The sequence below is a fragment of the Fukomys damarensis genome, unplaced genomic scaffold (genome assembly GCF_012274545.1).
Source record: "Fukomys damarensis isolate Sample0158 unplaced genomic scaffold, DMR_v1.0_HiC HiC_scaffold_23, whole genome shotgun sequence".
In the NCBI taxonomy this organism is placed as follows: domain Eukaryota; kingdom Metazoa; phylum Chordata; class Mammalia; order Rodentia; family Bathyergidae; genus Fukomys; species Fukomys damarensis.
Genome location: NW_022900935.1, coordinates 19,683,936 through 19,706,567, shown reverse-complemented (window position 1 = coordinate 19,706,567; position 22,632 = coordinate 19,683,936). Strand labels below are relative to the sequence as shown.

Here is a 22,632-nt window from a genome sequence, read left to right as displayed (position 1 = left end):
GGACCTGTGTTTACAAGGCAGGTAGCACCACTAAGGTAAACCTCCGACCCCTATTTTTGTTTTTAATCTGTCTGCATTCTCAGTTCCTCAGTAGGTCTCTGAAAATACACCAAATTTAAAAGGACTCTTTTATGGAGGGCAGCAAAACAACAAAGGGAATTTTGACTTCATCTAAATTATCCAAAATGCCCCCCCCAATAAATAAATAAATAAATAAGTAAGTAAATAAATGTTTTTCATTTATTTTTTCTACAATGTTTTTACCAAGAGTATTTATATTTGGCTTGTATAAAGACAAAAATATTCCAACAAAACAATTTTTCAGAACCACCAGACAGATTTTGCTCTCCTTTGCTCAAAAGCCAGGTGCCTTGTATAACAGCCTTCAAAATGAGAGTGGAAGCTGGACATGGTATTGCACATCTATAATCTCACCACACTAGAAAGCTGAGGCAGGAGGTACACAAGTTCAACCCCAGCCTGAGAAATTTAGTGACTTAGTAAAACCCCACCTGAAAAAATTAAAAAAGCTTGAGGATGTAGCTCAGTGTGAAGGCCCAGAGTTCAATCTGCAGTACAAGGGGAGGGGGAGGGAAAAGAATGAAAATACAGAATTCCCCTCCATTGGTATGAACCCAGACCTCTTTTTAATTCCATATGCTTTACTCTTTTGACAGTCTTTACTGTTACCTGCAGGTTGGCCTTTTGAGTTCTTCTCTGCACTAGAAGTGACCCTAATTACAATTTTAAAGTATGTTGTGTTATACTAGTTCTACTACTTATCAGCAAGAAAGCTAGCATTTACTGACTTGTCAGCTAACATTGAGAGCTGGACATTGACACAAATGTACCTACCTCCTACCTTGCCTCGAAATCAAACCTTGTTTCCGTAGAACTCAACAAAAATGTTCCCATCCAAATTAAACAGCCAAGTGGTTTGTGGAAAATCTGACTACCTTGGAATCTTGAAGGAGAGTGTTTTAAGGATCCTCTAACCTCCAGTGTTACTGTCACACTCACTTCCAGCTAATCTTATTTAGATGAAAAGGAAGAGACTCAAATCAGGCCAGCTGATGTGTCTCTTAACTTTTTATCTATCAAGGTTTTTTGCGGGGGAGGTGTTGGTGAATAGCTAGTTCCCAGTCTGAAGTGGTTTTGCTAGAGAACAAACATGTGATTGGATTTGGAGTACATTTCCTGGGATGAGTATTTTTTATATTGAGCCCTTGATTGCTAATCTTGGAGTTTACTGACCCAAAGCGAACTCTTTACTGATTAATTCAAGACAAACAAAGTTCTCAAATATCAGCTTCTCATTGAAAAACTGAAAGCTGGGGAGAAATCTGAATTTGTTCAGTTGGCAAACATTTGTTCATCTCTTGTATACCAGGTGTTAAGGAATACAGTCCCAAACCTTCTTGGCAGTTAGGAAATTCCTTTCCCATGTAGTTGTTTGCCTTTCTCACCTCCCACCCCTTATGTTGCAAAGTACTGTCTAGTAATTTGCAGGGATGGAGTCCTTGGTGCATGAGAATATATAAATCTGAGGGAGCAGCAACCTGTAAATGTTGTCCATGCTTCTTAGCTTTTTTTTCTTTCTCCCTTCTTTTGTTATTATTCCTTCCCTCCCTCCTTTTTTCTCTCTGTCCCTTCTATCTTTTTTTTTTTTTTTTTTTTTTTTTTTTTTTTTTTTTTTTAATTTATTTTTGGTACTGGGGATTGAACCAGGTCCTTGTGCTTGCAAAGCAGGCGGGGCAACCACTGAGCTAAATCCCCGGCCTGTTTTTTGTTGTTGTTGTTGTTTTGTTTTAAAACAGTGTTTCACTAGGTAGCCTCATACTAACTATGTAGTCCAGGCTAGCTATGTTCTTAAGACTGTAGAATTTAGAAGTGTAGAATAAATGAAAGTACTAGATCTGAGGGAGATAGAACAAGAGTCAACAACTACAATTTGTGGTACAGTATCTGTTTTTATTAGTAAACTTTAATTGAGACACAGCCACACTCGTTTTTAATGTTTATATATACTTTTATATTGCAGTGGCAGAATTGAGTAGTTTTGACAAAAAGTCTATAAAGTATTTTTATACCTGGTGCCTAACAAAATTTGCCATATATAAATTATAGTATCATGACTAATGACATATGTGGTGTATTTGTCCTTGCTCATTTAAGGGAAATTCTTAAGCATATAGTAAGGTTGTTAGAAGAGTCTTGCGGAGACATGATGGCACATGCCTGTAGCCCCAGCACATGGAAGGCTGAGGCAGGAAGATCGCTGCCAAGTTCAAGACCAACCTGAACTACATAGCAAGACCCTGTCACAAAAGAACAAAAGCAAAACAAAATAAAAGATCTTTCTGCCATATATTACTGATCTTTGTTCTTGTGTATGATTTTCAGGATCTGTCTGGTTCGATAGACGATCTCCCTATGGGGACAGAAGGAGCTCTGAGTCCTGGAGTGAGCACATCAGGGATTTCCAGCAGCCAAGGAGAGCAGAGTAATCCAGCTCAGTCTCCTTTCTCTCCTCATACTTCCCCCCACCTGCCTGGCATCCGAGGCCCCTCTCCATCCCCTGTTGGCTCTCCCGCCAGTGTTGCTCAGTCTCGCTCAGGACCACTTTCGCCTGCTGCAGTGCCAGGTACCTACCAGTATTGGTCTTTGGGAATAGGGAAGGTGATGGTCCCAGGGATAGGGATCCCTTGTTTATGTCTGTATAGTTTCTCTTTAGCATTTTGAAAAGACATCCCTTAACTGGATACCCCTGTGTGTATATGGTACTGGGAGTTGCATGGAATCTCTTGGAGCCAGCTTTACATCATCTCTCAGCTAGAATTCTAAGGCTTAGCCATGGTTTGCTTACTTCTTTCTCTTTATGGAGCAGGCAACCAGATGCCACCTCGGCCTCCAAGTGGCCAATCAGACAGCATCATGCACCCTTCCATGAACCAATCAAGCATTGCCCAAGATCGAGGTAAGAACCTGGGCTTTGGAAAAGGGGTGGAGGGTTACCACAGGAACTGAATAGCACTGTAATAACTTTTGGGGAACTATGACCATGAAGCATAGGATAAATTTCAGCAAAAAATTGTGAAGTTAGAGTGGCCTTGACCATGTTGATACCTCTAGAACTGCATTTCCCAGTAGTCACTCATTTCTCAATGTCTGTCTGTGTCTCGGTAGGTTTCTCCCTATATTGTGCCTGATTTGGTCAGCAGTTGTTGAAGATTCAACATTGAGTCTTCCTCCATTAAATCATTTGCCATTTTGTTTTTGTCATTTTTTTCTTTGTCTTTTCAAATGTCCACATCTTCTGTTAGCAGTGTCACTTTTGGGCAGGGAGTAGAGGGGATTGAACTCAGGACCTTGCTGCACTTGCCAGGCAGGCATGGTGCCACTGAGCTAAATCTGTGGCCCTAGCAGTGTCACTTTTGAGTTGCCTAAAAGTGCCTGATCAAGTTGACACTCTGTACAAATAGCTGCTAATGAAAATGTAGATGATATCCTAAGATAGAAGGGGAAAACACTGTTGCCATTGTGCTGAACAAATAACTTATATGGACACTTTACATATAGGTTATATGCAGAGGAACCCCCAGATGCCCCAGTACAGTTCCCCCCAGCCCGGCTCGGCCTTATCTCCACGTCAGCCTTCTGGAGGACAGATGCATACAGGCATGGGTTCCTACCAGCAGAATTCCATGGGGAGCTATGGTCCCCAAGGGGGTCAGTATGGCCCACAAGGTGAGTATACTACCCATTTAGGAATAGATAGATGGGAGAACAGAAAACATTTCCTTGTATGATATGCTGATGTGGATTGTGAGAGTAGGACTGTTTTTTCTCTAAAATCTGCCTAGCCCAGGCCCTGGAGTAGGTTAAGGCAGGGTCCTGGATTATCTTCACTAAAGTATCACCATGGGAAAGTTTTTGAATATTGCTGAGCCTCTTTCATTGGTAAGATGGAGATATAAAGTGTTTAGCTTACAACTGAGTAAGAGACATTTAATAAATGGTATCTGTTAGCCAGGTATGATGGCACACACTTGGAATCCCAGCATTCTAAGAGGCAGATGCAGGAGAAGCACAACTTGGAGCCTAGCCTGAGCAGCTTAGTGAAATAGTGAGACAGTGTCTCAAAATAAAAAATAAAATAAAATGAGCCATGGGTGTAGCTCAGTGCAGTAGCTCTGGGTTCAGAGACAAAAAAGGTAACTTGATTATTGTAACTTTTTTTTAAGTTGTTATGTCCTAATAGAATAGCTGTTTCCTTAAAATCAGGTGTAAGTGGATTGCAAGCTAAGTATCTTGTATAAAACATGGGCTAGAAAGCAAGGTGAATGTAGCAGAGAAAGAATTTACGTGTGAATTGAAGCCCCTGGATAGTAGCAAAGACAGCCTTCATCTATACTCCCTTTAAGGTGAGGAGGGAGACAGGCTAGGGGTGTGTGTCAGAGGTAGAACATTCGCCTAGCATGCACAAAGCCAGGGGGATCAATCTGTAGTACCACCAAAAATGAAGGAGCCAGGCTTGGTGGCACATGCCTACAATCCCAGCACTCAGAAGACTATGCCAGGAAGATCAGAAGTTCAAGACCAGCCTGGAGTACAGAGCAACACTTTGGCTAAAAAAGAGAGAAGTGGGGAAGGGACAAGGAAGGATAGGTAATCAAGCAGATATGTGTTGAGAGGTATTAAGTGAAATGCTAACATGTCACTAACCAAGTCTTGTGTCTTCTCTCCCTTCCCTCCCAGGAGGCTACCCCAGGCAGCCAAACTATAATGCCTTGCCCAATGCCAACTATCCCAGTGCAGGCATGGCTGGAAGCATGAACCCTATGGGTGCTGGAGGTCAGATGCATGGGCAGCCTAGCATCCCACCTTATGGCACACTCCCTCCGGGGAGAATGAGTCACGCCTCCATGGGCAACAGGCCTTATGGCCCTAATATGGCCAATATGCCACCTCAGGTTGGGTCAGGGATGTGTCCCCCACCAGGGGGCATGAATCGAAAAACTCAAGAATCTGCTGTCGCCATGCATGTTGCTGCCAACTCTATCCAAAATAGGTAAGTTGTGGGACATGAAGAGGATGTCAGTGCAGGGATATTTGTTTGTATGTATATGTATATATGTGTATGACTAGTAATGTGTTTTTATTGAGAGCTCTTTAGAAAGCTATTTGCAGTGTAAAAATAACTACAACGAATCAATTCTTAAGCATTGTAGATTTGTGTCAAATTTTACATGACTTTAATATGTAAAGAGCTTTTATAAAAACCAGGTATCGTGGCATATGCCCATAGTACCAGCAACTTGGGAGGCTAAGGTAGGAGGGTCACTTGAACTTGTGTGCATGCTGAGGAGTCCAGACTGCTTAGGATTTAGTATAAGAGAGGGGTACACTTGAGTATTCCATGTAAGCCTTTTGCCATAGAGAAATCCCTTAAATAGAAACAGGCCTTGCCTCTGGAGGCGACTTAGAGAAAGGCCATGCTAGGAAATATAGTAGGACTCTGTAATACACTTCAGCGAGTAGACCTCTTAAAATTAAGTTAGTGTTTACTCAAACCTTCTTAGATCTTTCTGTGGGAAGTAAAAGATAACAATATCTAGATGTTTCATATTTCTGATTTGAGGCTGCCCTTGAACTTTTTAAGGCTAATCAGGTAACTACAAGACTATTTAGTGTCTCTTAACTCTAGTCTCTTTTTCTCAGGCCACCAGGCTACCCCAATATGAATCAAGGAGGCATGATGGGAACTGGACCACCCTATGGACAAGGGATTAATAGTATGGCTGGCATGATCAACCCTCAGGGACCGCCATATCCCATGGGTGGAACCATGGCCAATAATTCAGCAGGTAAATCCTAGTCATTGCCCACTCTAGGGATTTCAAGAGCAACCTGGGCTATACTCCCAGTCCTTTGGGAGGCTGAGATTGGAAAGCTGTGTCAAAATTTAAAAGGAAGAGTCCACCCACCACCCACCCATTAAAAAATGCTCTTCAGTACTGGGGATTTAGCTCAGTGGCACCATGCCTGCCTCACAAGCCCAGTTTCCTAAGTCTGATCCCTGGTAACCCCCAAAAAATGCTCTTCAAGTCACAGCTAAATCTATTGGACTTGAGAATTTGTTTTCCTCATTTATAGGCATGGCAGCCAGCCCAGAGATGATGGGCCCCACCCACCCATTAAAAAATGCTCTTCAGTACTGGGGATTTAGCTCAGTGGCACCATGCCTGCCTCACAAGCCCAGTTTCCTAAGTCTGATCCCTGGTAACCCCCAAAAAATGCTCTTCAAGTCACAGCTAAATCTATTGGACTTGAGAATTTGTTTTCCTCATTTATAGGCATGGCAGCCAGCCCAGAGATGATGGGCCTTGCTGAAGTCAAGTTAACTCCAGCCACCAAAATGAATAACAAGGCAGATGGGACACCTAAGACAGAATCCAAATCCAAGGTAATAGTTTTTGTCTATATTCCTTTCAACTTTGTGTCCTATCCTGTTCAGTGATAGGAAGGGGAAAGAAAAGAACAAGATTTTAGCCTTTTATGACACTAACTAGTCTGAAAAAGCATTTATTGCCTCCTTTTATGAAGGATCCCAGAATAATAGCTCATTGAATTAGGTTTTAGTGAGCCTGAGGGATACTGATGTAAATAATAAATAATATAATTTCATGTTATGGTAGAAATGCCTATCGCTACAGCATGGAATCCTCGGTACTGTTTGGCTGATACTTTTATGAAAGTGTGTCTCTTCCACACAGGCACTGATAAATACTGAATGCAGTGGACAGCTAGTTGCCTTTCTCTTCCGGGACCTTATAGCAACAGGAGTGGTTGGTACCCTATGTTGTGTAAAGGGAAAGATGAGGTAGATTGGGATTATCTCTGGGCTCTCTGTGGGTTGGTCCCAAGTGTGCTCCTAGTTACACTGTGTGCCAGCCATAGTACCTGCTCAGCTTTTGAAGCCTTTTTAACATTTCTGGCCTCGGTATAATACCTTACTTTCCTTGTCAGTATAAATAGAAGAAATAAAAATAATATCTACACACCCCTTCCTGTGTAACATTTGGCTTCCAACCCTTTTGAGCACACCTGCCTTGGGCAGGCCAATATCTAAAGTCTGTCAACCAGGTGAGAGACCCATCCTTTCTTGAGAGGAGGAAATGTTTCTTTTCATTTTAGTTTAACCCATTGTCTCAAGATGTTTTGAGTTTCTTGGACAAGATAAGTGTGTCCAGGCCCCTGGAAAGTAGTGTGAGAGTTGTAATAGTTTTGATGTCAGATGGGCAATAGTTTAAATTCAGCATGCCACTAAACGCTAGAATCTTGTTCCTTGCCTTCAAAAATAGGGACAGAGCCAGGCATGGTGATACACAGTGTAATCTCAGCACTGAGGAGGTGGAAGCAGGAGGATCACTGGGAACTTGAGGCCAGCCTGGGCTACATAGTGTTTTCGAGGCCAGCCTGAACTATATAGCATGACTATCTCAAAATAAACAAATAAATAATAAATTTGATAAATCACCAGGTGTGGTGACACACCTGTAATCCCAGCACTTGTGAGACTGAGACAGGAGAATCACTTTGAGTCTGAGGCCAGCCTGGGCTATATAGTGAGTTCAAGGACAGCCTGGAATACATAACAAGGGCTTGTCTCAAAATAGATAGATAGATAGATAGATAGATAGATAGATAGATGATAGATAGATAATTAGCCAGCCAGCCAGGTTTGATGGCTCACATCTGTAATCCCAGCTACTCGATGCTGAGACGGGAAGATTGCAAGATTGAAGCCAACCTGTGTAATTTAGCAAAGCTCTGTCTCAAGATTTAAAAAGGGCTAGGGATTGTAGCTCATGATAGAGCATTTGCCTAGCACACAGGAGCGCCTAGGTTCAATTACCCATAATGCAAAATTTTTTTAAAGGGGCAGGAATAAGTTAAAATGATAGATATGTAAAGGCATCTTAACTTATTTCCCAATACATAACATATAGTCAGTATTAGGTTCCTTCCTTTCCAGTAAGAAAGTCTGTCTCCTTTTAGTCCCTTCAGCCTTGTAAAGTCAGGACAGGTGTTAGCGACCACCCCAGACCAAGAAGCCTTACTACTCACTGCCTTTATCCAGAGACCTTTGAGACCCTTAACGTTGGCTTTAGATTTGATGTATTCTATGAATTTTGACCTATACCTTCCAGAAATCCAGTTCCTCTACTACCACCAATGAGAAGATCACCAAATTATATGAGTTGGGTGGAGAACCTGAGAGGAAGATGTGGGTGGACCGTTACTTGGCCTTCACAGAGGAGAAGGCCATGGGCATGACAAACCTGCCTGCAGTGGGTAGGAAGCCTCTGGACCTCTATCGCCTTTATGTGTCTGTGAAGGAGATTGGTGGATTGACTCAGGTGAGTGCCTGATAGTTGATTTCCTTGTGGTTTCCATTCTTTTAATTAGTTTTTGGCTCCCTATGGTTCCATGCAAGGGACAGCACGTCCTGTTCATCTGTGAACATTCCATGGAGGTAATTTGGCATAATTGCAAGTGTAGGGTTTAGAGAGAGATGGGCCTAGTTTTGAAGTCATTCTTAGCCACTTATAACATAGTGACCTTAATCAAGATCTATAAATTACTCTGAACTGTAATTTTCTTATTGGCAAAATAGGGATAGTGTGTGCCCTGTTAGGTTGTCAAAAATTAGAAATAATAAATATGAAGCTTTCACCAAGGTTTCTTTCTTTTCTTGTTGTTGTTTGAGATTGAGGCTCACTATATAGTTCCGGCTAGTCTTGAATTCACAAAGTAGCCTGGGCTGGCCTAAAACTTGCAGTGATCCTGCTGCCTCAGTCTCCTGAGTGCTGGGATTACAGGCATGCACCACTATGCCCAGCTGTTCACCAAGGTTTCTGCCATACAGATTGATTTGCAAGATGGTACAAGGCCAACCAGAGTAGTTGTTGACACTTTCAATCCAAAAAACTTCCCAGTGGAGAAGGTATTTCAGGAGCTGCTTAATAGAAATAGTTTCTGAAGAAAGAAAAGGGTGGGAAATTACATGTCTAGTTACTTTTAAGTAGGAGACTTAGATGACTGAATTAATCCTTACTGAAAAACTTCTGAACTAGATGCCACCCAGAGTCATGCCCCTTCTCTGATACCTTACAGTTTTGTTGTAGACTTAGTTCAGGAGGCAAAAAAGTGAGGCCACACTGACAGACACACAGCACATTACCTTGCACATTTTGCTTGTGGTTGGTATGTTCTGCATTCTCCAAACCAGAGCCTGCTCTTGGATCAGAGTCTGTAGCCAGTCCTGAGGGAGGTGTGGCAGGGAAGAACTTACTCCAAACCTTCTAAATCAAAGGGGGAAATGAACTGTCTGTCGCTGGCAAAAAGAAAGTGATTGGAATAAAGCCAACTAACAGTCAGTTATGAATTCCTTCTCCTTTTGGGCCTTATTCCCTTCCCCACAAAGGAAAACAAAACAAAACAAGACACGTGCATGCTGCCCCATAACTGGCGTGGGAAGCTAAGCCACAGAAAGCTTCTGAGAGGTGACCCTGGGTGTATTTTGTGCTTTTTTTTTTTTTTTTTTTTTTAACCTTTTGATACTGATTTCTCAAGGTCAGGTCTCTTGCTGATAGAGAAAGGGGGCATTGGGTTAAGTTTGGCTTACTGTTGATTGGTGGGCTTTTGGATTCCCTGAGCCTAGGATGAAGTGCAGAGAGAATCTCCAAGGATTGGCCTGAATTACAGTTTGCAAAAGGGTGGAAGGAAGCCTTTTAGATTCTGTGATAGAATTAAATTCTAAAGACTCTGAGAAATCACAGGGAAGAATGCTATCATTATGTGAGGGCTCCCGGAAGGCAAAAGATGAGTCTTGAGCTTTTCTAAAGGATTAGTAGAATTTACGTGGAAGTGTTGGGCCAGATGGCATGGAGATCATAGAGAATTTTGAATATCATCCACCAAGGCTATCTATCTACAATTTTAAAGACAACTCGTGTTCATCCTCACTCGGAAAGTATTCTTGGTCACCTTTCTTCTGTCTGACTTGTCCCTATGTGTGCTTCCATAAACTGTTCTCAGATATCACAGGTACCAGACCAAAAGGCATCACAATTGGTTGAACTTTCCTATAAGACGGGGACTGGAATGCCAGTGCTCCCAGTCCTTGGGAGACAGACTTGCCATTTGGTGGATGAATAAAAATACGTGAAGAAGGAAAATCTTCCCAGCTAGAGCAGAAAGATTAATAGTAGTGAGCTTTTGGGGAGTGATCTTGGTCAGTGTTCCCTGAGGCTGAAAAAGGGGACAAAACTCACCTAGCCTCTGGGGAGGTACAGAAGAAATCACAAGGTGTTAAACATGGAAAATCACAACAGTGGTGAGGGAAAGGGGCTTGTAGTTATGTATCACTATAATGTAGGGGATCAGTAGCATAAAAAGTGTTAAATTTATGGGGGATACCCTGCCTTCCCCATGGACTAAAAAGAGAAAAATTCCCTAGTTTGACAGAGTAAGTCAAGTGGGGTGATTGTTGATATATCATTTTATAAAATGTGGGTTGGTTCGTTGGTTTATTTGTTCTGTTTTTTTGAGACAGGTTCTCACTAATTCAGGTTGGTCTTGAACTCACTCTGGAGCCCAGGCTGGCCTCAAACTCACAGCGATCCTCTTGCCTCAGCCTCCTTAGGGCTGCGATTACAGGCATGTGGTACCATGCACAGCTATAAAATGTTTTTATTGTGCACTCAAAATAGGATTTGGGCCCAGTGTGGTATTGCACACCTATGATTCCAGCACTCAAGAGGCTGAAGCAGAGGATTGCCAGAAGTTAAGGCCCGGTTGAGCTACATAGTAAATTCAAGGCCAGCTTAAACCGTGTAGTGAGAATCTGTGTCCAAAAATAAATAAGTAAATAAATAAGTATGTAAGTAAAATAGGATCTAGAGTCAAGCATGGTGGCACCCAGGTATTATAGCACCTTCAGTGGCTAAGACAGGAGGACTACAAGTTTGCAGTCCTGCCTGAGCAATTTAGAAGCTTAGGGAAACCTTGTCTCAAAAGACTCTATGTTCAGGGCTGGGGGTTTGGCTCAGTGGCACTGCGCCTGCCTCTCAAGTGCAAGGTCCTGAGTTTGATTCCCAGTAACAAGCCCCGCCGAAAGACTCTTATGTTCAATCCCCAGTACCACCAAAAAGAAAGAATTTGGGGCTGGGGATGTAGCTCAATAGTAGAACACGTACTTAATGTACATACATTTGCCCTATAAAGCAAGTTGTGTATTTGTTTTGATCTGAAGGTGATTTGCACACCATTTTAGCAGTACACTTACATAAAGTAAAGCCTGGCTCTGATTTCTGTTCTAATAATGATGTCAAGTTTGGTGTTTTGAGTAAGCACTGTCTGATAGTTGCAGTATGGCATTCTGAGAAGCCAACTACAGATTTAACATTTCTTGGGGACTGTCCATCAAGCTATAAGGTTAACTTTTTTAGTTGCCTAAGAACCAATTCCAAAAAATAATGAGTACCTTGTAGCATTCTGTAAAGGTTTGGGGCTTGTGGGCAAGAAGTGAAAGGTGTTCCCCAAACCAACTCTTTGGTTGTACAGGTCAACAAGAACAAAAAATGGCGGGAACTTGCAACCAACCTCAATGTGGGCACATCGAGCAGTGCTGCCAGCTCCTTGAAAAAGCAGTATATCCAGTGTCTCTATGCCTTTGAGTGCAAGATTGAACGCGGAGAAGACCCTCCCCCAGATATTTTTGCAGCTGCTGATTCCAAGAAGTCTCAACCCAAGATCCAGCCTCCCTCTCCTGGTAAGGATGGGTTGAGCTCCACAAAGGACAAGAGCCTGTTGCCTTTGACTCCACATTCAGTGGTGCCTGCCTCCAAGGTAGCAGAGCAGATGCCAAGGATGTGTGCTCTACGCTGCCCTATCACAAGGCTTAACAATTTGGCAAACTAAAGAATGGGGCAATGGCGACTCCCTTGGGAGATACTCTGTAACAGCTTTTAAGTTTTAATTTTCCTTGTGCACCTGGCATCTTGCCAAATGTTTGTAAACTAGTAAGTAGGAGGGACACCAGAGGAGAAAATTGACAAATAGCAGGGAGGCAAGGCCATCTGGGATCTTTGGCCCACTGATGTCAGTGCCTTAGAATGCAGCTCAGACAAGAGCCCAAATTCCCCAGGGAACTGAGAGGGTAATGAATGGAAAGGAGGGTTTGGGTTGGGGGTATGAATGGAACTCTGATAGGAGTGCCTCTCCGTACCCTCTTTTCTCAGAGGAGGCCCTAGGCAAGCTGGGGAGGGAAGAAGCAGGCCAGGGCACTGAAGGTGGCTGTAAATACATGTGCCCTGGTGTTAACCTCTAAGGGTATATTGAGGGCCTGAGATGGTGACTCATCAGCTGGGGAGGCCTCAGCAGTGGGATATCTGCTGCTGGGAATGGTGGCTAATGGAAACATTAGTTACTCGTAGTTTACTCATCAGTTTAGTGGGGAACATTTGAACCTGAGGATGACGTTGTACTGGGTGCATGAGAACAGAAGTATCTAAGCTCCTGAAATGCACCACAAGATGGGAGCAGGATGAACCCTCCCCACACCAAATACTGGGGATACCGACTGGGAGCGTGTGCATCAGCATTACAATGTTTAATAGGTTCCTCTGAGGGCAGTAAAAACAGGTTATCAGGGAAGCTGGGAATGGCTCAGGAAATAACCAGGATGGTGACAGTGATCACATCGCTTTAAATGTTAAGAAAAGCAAGAGTAACATAACCTAGTCTCCTCTTTATAACCTTGCCTTGCAGATTACCTGCTATGAAAAGGGTTAGCAGGTTACTAAAATCCTTTACAAAGAGATCCTGGGACATTTGTGTGTTTCTGTGACAGTGAAGCACTTTCCTCAAGAAAGCTGCTCACTTTTCATCTCTGTCCACAGCGGGATCAGGGTCTATGCAGGGGCCCCAGACTCCTCAGTCAACCAGCAGTTCCATGGCAGAAGGAGGAGACCTGAAGCCACCAACTCCAGCATCCACACCACACAGCCAGATCCCCCCCTTGCCAGGCATGAGGTAAGGCTAGGAAAAGGGACAGGACGTTTAGGAGACCTTGTATGTGGCAACTTCTGTTCAGCCCAAGGATGATCACAGCTTCTGCCTATCCAGCTAGTCTATGTGTCTTGCCTCATATTACAGGAATTACTCTGTTGGGAGTTTAAATTGTTTTTATTCACTCTGGAGCAGGAGCAATTCAGTTGGAATCCAGGATACCTTTCCTGATGGAAGTGACCCCACATTCCAAAAGCGGAATTCCATGACTCCAAACCCTGGGTACCAGCCCAGTATGAATACCTCTGACATGATGGGGCGCATGTCCTACGAGCCAAATAAGGATCCTTATGGCAGCATGAGGAAAGGTGACTAACTGCTGTTAACTTTGTGCTCCTGGAGATAGGGTCGGGGGGGGGGCTTCGGGGAGGGTCTCCTCGGTGGTTTAGAATTCTTGTCAAGTTGTCATGTCTAGATGTAACCACCTGGCCCAACCACCCTCTTCATCCCTACTTCCTTTTTTATCTTCTGGCCTTGCCTTGTCACCCTTTAACAAGTTAGTGCTTTTTTTTGATTGGGGCTTTGTAGATCTCTGTTTTAAACCTGTCAGGAAAACACTGAGAACAAACCCAAGCTCTGAAGATAGCCTGGGGCTTTGGAGCAGGCAAGGTACAGATTGCTGAGCCTACCCGCCTGTCAATGTTCTCACTGCCTTCCTTTTTGTACCCAGCTCCAGGGAGTGATCCCTTCATGTCCTCAGGGCAGGGCCCCAACGGCGGCGGGATGGGTGACCCCTATAGTCGTGCTGCTGGCCCTGGGCTCGGAAATGTGGCTATGGGACCACGACAGCACTATCCCTATGGAGGTCCTTATGATAGAGTGAGGTAAGCATATCCTTTGCTCTGCTCTCAGTCCTGGCACCCCACAACTATAGTGGACTCAATTTATTTCTTTAAATCTGCTTAGGACGGAGCCTGGAATAGGACCTGAGGGAAACATGGGCAGTGGGGCCCCCCAGCCGAATCTCATGCCTTCCACCCCAGACTCGGGGATGTATTCTCCTAGCCGCTACCCCCCACAGCAGCAGCAGCAGCAGCAACGGTGAGTGAGGCCTGGTCTCAGTGTCACTGTGGCTCAGGCTTTGCCATTCCCCGCACTCATCCTATTTCTCCTCCTATATAGACATGATTCCTATGGAAATCAGTTCTCCACTCAAGGCACCCCTTCTGGCAGTCCCTTCCCCAGCCAACAGACCACAATGTATCAGCAGCAGCAGCAGGTAAGGAGGGTATCTGGGAATGAACTAACCCACAGGATCCCTGTGAAAAGCAGTGAGTGACCTAATCTAGTCTGGCAGTCTTAAGAATCGTACTTTAGGAACTATTCTTTTCTCACCTGGGTAGCCAATTCTGCTACCAGATATTAAGGATATCCTTAATCTCCTTTCTGGAGTGTGGTCCAGTCTCCCTAGTTTTCTGAAGAGGCTAGAAGGCTGGTCTGGAACTCACTGTGTAGACCAGGTTATCCTTGAACTTACAGTAATCCCCCTGCCTCAGGTTTCTGATACATTTTTCTACTTGGAACAAGAGGGAAGACAAAGGTGAGCATGGTGGTCCATATCAGTAATTCCAGCACTCTGGGAAGCTGAGACAGGAGGATCACAAGTTGAAGCCAGCCTGGGCAACTTAGCAAGACCCTGTCTCAAATTAAATATAAGAAAGAACTGAGAGTATACCTCAGTGCAGAGGCCCTGAGTTCAATCCCCAGTAACACAGGATGGGGGTGAAGAGTACAAAATGGTGGCTGCCCTCAGAAACAACCTCAAAAGATAATTTGTAACCATGATTTGTTTTCTTGTCATTATGTCCTCTCTTGTAGAGGGACAGAAGTAGAACAAGCGTTTGTTGCCATCTTGCTATCTGTGGGTCTGTGTCCCTGAGTGCAGAGTATTTATTTCCCCTCTCCTTATCTTTGTTTTAGAATTATAAGCGGCCAATGGATGGCACATATGGCCCTCCTGCCAAGCGGCACGAAGGGGAAATGTACAATGTGCCATACAGCACTGGGCAGGGGCAACCTCAGCAACAGTTGCCCCCGGCCCAGTCCCAGCCTGCCAGCCAACAACAAGCTGCCCAGCCTTCCCCTCAGCAAGATGTGTACAACCAGTATGGCAATGCCTATCCTGCTACTGCCACTGCTGCTACCGAGCGCCGACCAGCAGGCGGTCCCCAGAACCAATTTCCATTCCAGTTTGGCCGAGACCGTGTCTCTGCACCCCCTGGCTCCAATGCCCAGCAGAACATGCCACCACAGATGATGAGTGGCCCCATACAGGCATCACCTGAGGTTGCTCAGCAGGGTACCATGTGGCAGGGGCGTAATGACATGACCTATAATTACGCCAACAGGCAGAGCACGGGCTCTGCTCCACAGGGTCCTGCATATCATGGTGTTAACCGAACAGATGAAATGCTGCACACGGATCAGAGGGCCAACCATGAAGGCCCATGGCCTTCTCATGGCACACGCCAACCTCCATACGGTCCCTCTGCCCCCGTTCCCCCCATGACAAGGCCCCCTCCATCTAACTATCAGCCCCCGCCAAGCATGCAGAATCACATTCCTCAGGTATCCAGCCCCGCTCCCCTGCCTCGGCCAATGGAGAATCGTACCTCTCCTAGCAAGTCTCCATTCCTGCACTCTGGGATGAAAATGCAGAAAGCAGGTCCACCAGTACCTGCCTCACACATAGCACCTGCCCCTGTGCAGCCTCCGATGATTCGGCGGGATATCACCTTCCCACCTGGCTCTGTTGAAGCCACACAGCCTGTGTTGAAGCAGAGAAGGCGGCTCACAATGAAAGACATTGGTAAGGAGACCTCTTCAGTGGGTTTCTTAATTTACTCCTTTTTTTCACCTTGTACCTTGCTCTCTCCATTCTGATGTTCTGGATGATGATAAATCTGGTCCAGCATTGTCTAAAATAGAGCCGACGAACTTTGGGGATAGAAAAAAATAAACTGATTTTAGAGTTTCCTTTAAGATACTGCGATGCAGTGATGTCCTAGAGAGCTTAGAAGCCATGAGGGACTGGTATGTGTTATGTCGCAGATAGGAACTGTGCCTTCTGCCTTCCACTTTGTGTTATCTTCAGAGTAGCCTGGCTGATGGGGAGGCCTGGGTGTGCCTCCAGCAAACCTGGGCTTGGTGGATGGACAACATGGAGGTTTATTTCAGGAACACCAGAGGCATGGCGGGTAATGATGTCCCTCAAGTCTGGGCTCCTGGCAGAGAGCACATGGGCATTAGACACCATTAACATCCTGCTATATGATGACAACAGCATCATGACCTTCAATCTCAGTCAGGTGAGTACAGCTTCCTGGGAAAGATTGGGAGGACCTGAGATTATCTTAACATACACAATACTAAGTGACACGGAATGAAGTAATCCACAGCCAACATAGTCTTGTCTTGGGTATTTTCTGTGCCAGTACTTGGCTTCCTTTGCCATGAGGCATGGACTCAGGATATTGAGAGTAGTCCTAACTGTAGTTCTTGGGAGCTAGAGGCAGGAGGATCCTGAATTCAGAGCCACCGTGGAATTAGACTGCCTACCTGCATATGACAGGCTGGCATCCAACTTGACATCCTTGTGGTTCCCAGCTCCCAAGTCTTATAGTTAGGGTTACAGGAAACTTGGTGAGACCCTGTCTCAAAACAAAACAAAAAATAAGCTAGGCGTGGTGGTTCCTATTTGTAATCCCAGCATTTGGGAGGCTGGGGATGTAGTCGAGTGGTACAGCACTTGCTTAGGGTGCATGAGGCCCTGGTTTCAAGCCCCACTACTGCCAAAAAGAAAGAAAGGAAAAGAAGGGGGAAGAAAAGATGCGATTTTATTGATGTTACTGAGGACACCATATTGTCTAGACTACCAAGAACCCATGATCTTTCTATCAGCAGTTTATTTTTCCCTTTCTTATAACTTGTTGTTTTGAATGATACTTTGTCAATCTCAGTTTCTTTTTTTTTTTTTTTTTTTTTTTTTTTTGTACCGGGGATCAAACTCGGGTCCTTGCATTTGCAAGGCAGACCACCGAACCGCTGAGCTAAATCCCCAGCCCCTCAGTTTCTTTAAATAGAGAATAGATGGGAGTATTTGGTTTTGTCTCATTTTATTGTAAAGCTGATTTTCCAGCCCCACTCTCCACAGGAAGTGCACCTTGAATTTTCCCAATAGCAGGGAAGAATTTGTGCTATCCTACTTCATTTTGATCGTCCTTTGGCCCCAACAGGAGTTGTAGCCATTTAGAGATGAGTAAAGAGGCTCAGAGTTTCATCCCTGCTCAAGTTCACACAGCTGTCAGTACAGCCTTTCCATTGCATAATATTGCCTCATGTGAGAAAGTAAAGGAATGGGGTTTTGATTGAGTATTTTCCATGTGCTAGACATCTGATGTATTCTATTCAGACCTCAGAATAGCCCTGTTAAAGTTAGCAAATTTTTATCATTTCATACCCCTAGGTCCTATAAAAGCCAGAATCCAAGCTTGGATCTTTTGAAGTCTATTACAGTGGTGCCTCGGTTCAAGAACTCCATTCTTTCCACAATTCTGGTCAAAAGGGGTTGAGAACAAATCCAATTCATAAGTTAGGTGCTGGAATAGGGAGGCTGAAGCAAGAGTATAGCTGTGAGTTCAAGGCCAGCCTCAGCTACATAATGAGCTCAAGGCCACCCAGAGCTACATAGTGAATGAACTACATAGTCTGAATTTGTAGCCAACAAATTCAGTGGTTAGGTTCATTGTTGACCTTATGAGGAAATTTGATTTGATTCTCATCCAGTTCAGTTTGTGACCAGAATCATGGGGAGCATTGAGTTTTTAACTGCGGTATCTGTAATCTAATCTTTTCTTGTCCTGTCCTGTCCTGTTCTGTCCTTTTCTGCTGTACTGTTTAGCCAAAGGCTAGTCTGGAGATCAGTACAGTATTTTGTTCTAGAGATACACAGACTTGGAAGAGCCAAGAAGAGTTGAGTCTTCTGGTCCTTTTGCTTAGATCAGTGTTTGAAGAGCCAAAGATTTGTCCCACTCATGCTGAAAGGTTCATGGAGATCCAGCCTCCTGGAATGTTGGGGAGCTTGGAAGACAGAGCAGATGAATATCTGTTTGCACTGCATTCCCTTCCCTTTGCTCATTTTGGAAGATTTAGATTTAGGCTCCACTTAGCAGTGGGATATAGAGAGATAGTGTCAGTGACCAGCTGGTAGGAAATTGGCCTAGTAAAGAAAAGCAGAAGATTGGTTGAGAAAGAGAAGGCTGAGAGATAAGTGGTGAAGTGTTAAGCTGTGGCTCAAATTTCCATCCTGCTAAGGGCAGGCTTATGGGGTAGTTCTGAAAGAAGGAAGAACTTTGCATAGGCATAGGAGAGATGAAAGTGATCAGTTTGCTCTGGGGAGTCTTTGGAAAATGAGGGGCTGCCTCTACCAGGTTGATACTTAGTGTCTGACTAGAAGAAAAGGGAAGATTGGACAGAAGTGGGTAGCTCTGTCATTGAGTAGTTAGTTGCCTAAACTTCACAAGGCCCTGTGCTTGATCCCTTGCAAAAAGAGAGGAGAGATGGATAGAACTTGAGAGGTCTGTCAAATCAATTACTCTTTTCTCCCTTAATTTACTCTGGGCTTTCTCTTTCAGCTCCCAGGGTTACTGGAGCTCCTTGTGGAATACTTCCGACGATGCCTGATTGAGATCTTTGGCATTTTAAAGGAGTATGAGGTGGGTGACCCAGGACAGAGAACACTACTGGACCCTGGGAGATTGAGCAAGGCTTCTAGTCCAACCCCAACAGAGGGTGAGGAAGAAGAAGAACTTCTAGGTTCTAAACTAAAGGAGGAAGAAGAGGAAGAAGTAATTGAAAATGATGAGGAGATGGCCTTTTTGGGTAAGGACAAACCAGCGTCAGAGAATAGTGAAGAGAAGCTAATCAGTAAGTTTGACAAGCTTCCAGTAAAGATTGTACAAAAGAATGACCCATTCGTGGTGGACTGCTCAGATAAGCTTGGGCGTGTGCAGGAGTTTGACAGTGGCCTGCTGCACTGGCGGATTGGTGGGGGGGACACCACTGAGCATATCCAGACCCACTTTGAAAGCAAGGCAGAGCTGCTGCCTTCCCGGTGTCATGTGCCCTGCTCAGCAGCCCCCCGGAAACATGTCATAACAGTAGAGGGTACACTGGGGACAACAGAACAGGAGGGACCCCCACCGGATGGCCTTCCAGAAAAACGGATCACAGCCACTATGGATGATATGTTGTCTACTCGGTCTAGCACATTGACAGAGGAGGGAGTCAAGAGTGCAGAGGCCACTAAGGAAAGCAGCAAGTTTCCATTTGGCATTAGCCCAGCACAGAGCCACCGGAACATCAAGATCCTAGAGGATGAACCTCACAGTAAGGATGAGACACCATTGTGTACCCTTCTGGACTGGCAGGATTCACTTGCCAAGCGCTGCATCTGTGTCTCCAATACCATCCGAAGCCTGTCATTCGTGCCAGGTAACGACTTTGAGATGTCTAAACACCCAGGGCTGCTGCTCATTCTGGGCAAGCTGATCCTGCTGCACCACAAGCATCCAGAACGGAAGCAGGCACCACTAACTTATGAGAAAGAGGAAGAACAGGACCAAGGGGTGAGTTGTAACAAAGTGGAGTGGTGGTGGGACTGCTTGGAGATGCTCCGGGAAAACACCTTGGTCACACTCGCCAACATCTCAGGGCAGTTAGACCTCTCCCCATACCCTGAGAGCATTTGCCTACCTGTTCTGGATGGACTCCTACACTGGGCAGTTTGCCCTTCAGCTGAAGCCCAAGACCCTTTCTCCACCCTGGGCCCCAATGCCGTTCTCTCCCCCCAGAGACTGGTCTTGGAAACCCTCAGCAAACTCAGTATCCAGGACAACAATGTGGACCTGATCCTGGCCACACCCCCCTTCAGCCGTCTGGAGAAGTTGTATAGCACCATGGTGCGCTTCCTCAGTGACCGAAAGAACCCGGTATGCCGGGAGATGGCGGTGGTACTGCTAGCCAACCTGGCACAGGGGGACAGCCTGGCAGCCCGTGCCATTGCAGTGCAGAAGGGCAGCATTGGCAACCTCCTGGGCTTCCTCGAGGACAGCCTTGCTGCTACACAATTCCAGCAGAGTCAGGCCAGCCTCCTCCACATGCAGAACCCACCCTTTGAGCCAACTAGTGTGGACATGATGCGGCGGGCTGCCCGTGCGCTGCTTGCCTTGGCCAAGGTGGACGAGAACCACTCAGAGTTCACTCTGTACGAGTCACGGCTGTTGGACATCTCGGTGTCACCGTTGATGAACTCATTGGTTTCACAAGTCATTTGTGATGTACTGTTTTTAATTGGCCAGTCATGACAGCCGTGGGACATCTCCCCCCTGTGTGTGTGTGCGTGTGTGGAGAACTTAGAAACTGACTGTTGCCCTTTATTTATGCAAAACCACCTCAGAATCCAGTTTACCCTGTGCTGTCCAGCTTCTCCCTTGGGAAAAAAGTCTCTCCTGTTTCTCTTCCTCCTCCTTCCCCCTGCCCCTCACACCTTTCTGTTCCTGTCCTCACCTTACTTCCCTCAGGACCCCATTCTATTTGAAAAGATAAAGCTCTGCCTAAATAGAAGACTTTTTTTATTTTAACCAAAGTTACTGTTGTTTACAGTGAGTTTGGGGAAAAAATAAAAATAAAAATGGCTTTCCCAATCCTTGCATCAATGGGATGCCACATTTCATAACTGTTTTTAATGGTTAAAAAAAAAAAAAAAAAAAGGAAAAAAATACAAAAAAAAAACCTGAAGGACAAAAAGGTGACTGCTGAACTGTGTGTGGTTTATCGTTGTACATTCACAATCTTGCAGGAGCCAAGAAGTTCGCAGTTGTGAGCAGACCCTGTTCACTGGAGAGGCCTGTGCAGTAGAGGTAGACCCTTTCATGTACTGTACTGTACACCTGATACTGTAAACATACTGTAATAATAATGTCTCACCTGGAAACGAGAGAAGACGCTGGGTCAGCAGCAAGCTGTAGTTTTTAAAATGTTTTTAGTTAAACGTTGAGGAGAAAAAAAAAAAAGGCTTTTCCCCCAAAGTATCATGTGTGAACCTACAACACCCTGACCTCTTTCTCTCCTCCTTGATTGTATGAATAACCCTGAGATCACCTCTTAGAACTGGTTTTAACCTTTAGCTGCAGCGGCTGCGCTGCCACGTGTGTATATATATGACGTTGTACATTGCACATACCCCTGGACCCCCACAGTTTGGTCCCCCTCCCAGCTGCCCCTTTATAGTATGACGAGTTAACAAGTTCGTGACCTGCACAAAGCGAGACACAGCTATTTAATCTCTTGCCAGACATCGCCCCTCTTGGAGTGATGCTGTACAGGTCTCTCTGTAAAAAGTCCTTGCTGTCTCAGCAGCCAATCAACTTATAGTTTTTTTTTTTCCTGGGTTTTTGTTTTGTTTTATTTTCTTTCTAATCGAGGTGTGAAAAAGTTCTAGGTTCAGTTGAAGTTCCTGATGAAGAAACACAATTAAGATTTTTTCAGTGATAAAATCTGCATATTTGTATTTCAACAATGTAGCTAAAACTTGATGTAAATTCCTCCTTTTTTTCCTTTTTTGGCTTAATGAATATCATTTATTCAGTATGAAATCTTTATACTATATGTTCCATGTGTTAAGAATAAATGTACATTAAATCTTGGTAAGACTTGTGAGACTTTTATTGTTTTCAAACTACTAAAAAGCTTGACCTTTTGTGTGGGGAGTGGGAAATACTAGTCCTGTTCTCACAGACAGCCCTTAGTATGCTCTCTCTCCATTAAGTGGTAGTATTGTGGACCTTTTCCATATTCCATCTCTTTTCCATATTCCACTTCAAACCTCCACAGTGTCAGTCCAAATTGAAGACTGATGAGGCAGGAGGATGCAAGTTCACGCTGAGCCTGGGCAACCTGATCAGATCCTCCCTCAAAATAAAAATTAAGAAAGGGCTGAAGATATGTCTGAGGGAAGACCCTGGGTTCCATCCCTAGTACTGAAAAGAAGAAAACTTGAGATGATTGAGGCGCCAAGAGGAAATTCCAGGCGTGAAGAGCATGCTAACTCATTGAAATAAAGTGGATTTAAGTTACAAAAGAATTGATGGTAGTCTAGGAAAAAAACCTTGGAAATAGATGGCAAAGAGAGGCTATTTTCTTAGCTTTTTGTTATTTGTTTCTTGTGTGTAAGATAAGGTCTGTGTAGTTCAGTCCTGCCTTAAACTCTTAAATTATCCCGGCTGGGCTCAAATTTGGTAATCTTCCTGCCTCAACCTCCCAAGTAGCTGAAATAACTGGGATTATAGGTATGTACCACCAATCATCCCCAGCTTTTCTTAGAAATTTCTAGTGCTGGCTGGGCGTGGTGGCACACACCTGTAATCCCAGCACTCAGGAGGCTGAGACACAAGGATCACTGCAAGTGCAACAGCAGCCTGGGCTACATAGTGAGTT

At 44.6% G+C, this 22,632-nt stretch overlaps 1 protein-coding gene across 4 annotated transcripts in view; it reads left to right on the top strand.

Annotated features, from left to right (window-relative positions):
- Arid1a (AT-rich interaction domain 1A) overlaps positions 1 to 21,464 on the top strand; it is a 53,911-nt gene extending 32,447 nt beyond the window's left edge. Inside the window, exons 5-20 of one of the 4 annotated variants that reach the window (XM_010633030.3) lie at positions 2,404 to 2,644; positions 2,885 to 2,977; positions 3,580 to 3,747; positions 4,759 to 5,071; positions 5,722 to 5,867; positions 6,357 to 6,466; positions 8,214 to 8,423; positions 11,632 to 11,839; positions 12,969 to 13,101; positions 13,270 to 13,445; positions 13,808 to 13,961; positions 14,044 to 14,178; positions 14,260 to 14,356; positions 15,058 to 15,946; positions 16,315 to 16,445; positions 18,771 to 21,464. In XM_010633030.3, the coding sequence (XP_010631332.1) occupies positions 2,404 to 2,644; positions 2,885 to 2,977; positions 3,580 to 3,747; positions 4,759 to 5,071; positions 5,722 to 5,867; positions 6,357 to 6,466; positions 8,214 to 8,423; positions 11,632 to 11,839; positions 12,969 to 13,101; positions 13,270 to 13,445; positions 13,808 to 13,961; positions 14,044 to 14,178; positions 14,260 to 14,356; positions 15,058 to 15,946; positions 16,315 to 16,445; positions 18,771 to 20,501 (4,935 nt within the window). In that variant the 3' untranslated portion in view covers positions 20,502 to 21,464. The remainder of the gene's footprint in view (positions 1 to 2,403; positions 2,645 to 2,884; positions 2,978 to 3,579; positions 3,748 to 4,758; positions 5,072 to 5,721; positions 5,868 to 6,356; positions 6,467 to 8,213; positions 8,424 to 11,631; positions 11,840 to 12,968; positions 13,102 to 13,269; positions 13,446 to 13,807; positions 13,962 to 14,043; positions 14,179 to 14,259; positions 14,357 to 15,057; positions 15,947 to 16,314; positions 16,446 to 18,770) is intronic. The other 3 variants (XM_033767222.1, XM_033767220.1, XM_033767221.1) reach the window with 3 other exon arrangements.
- Positions 21,465 to 22,632: the final 1,168 nt, after the last annotated feature.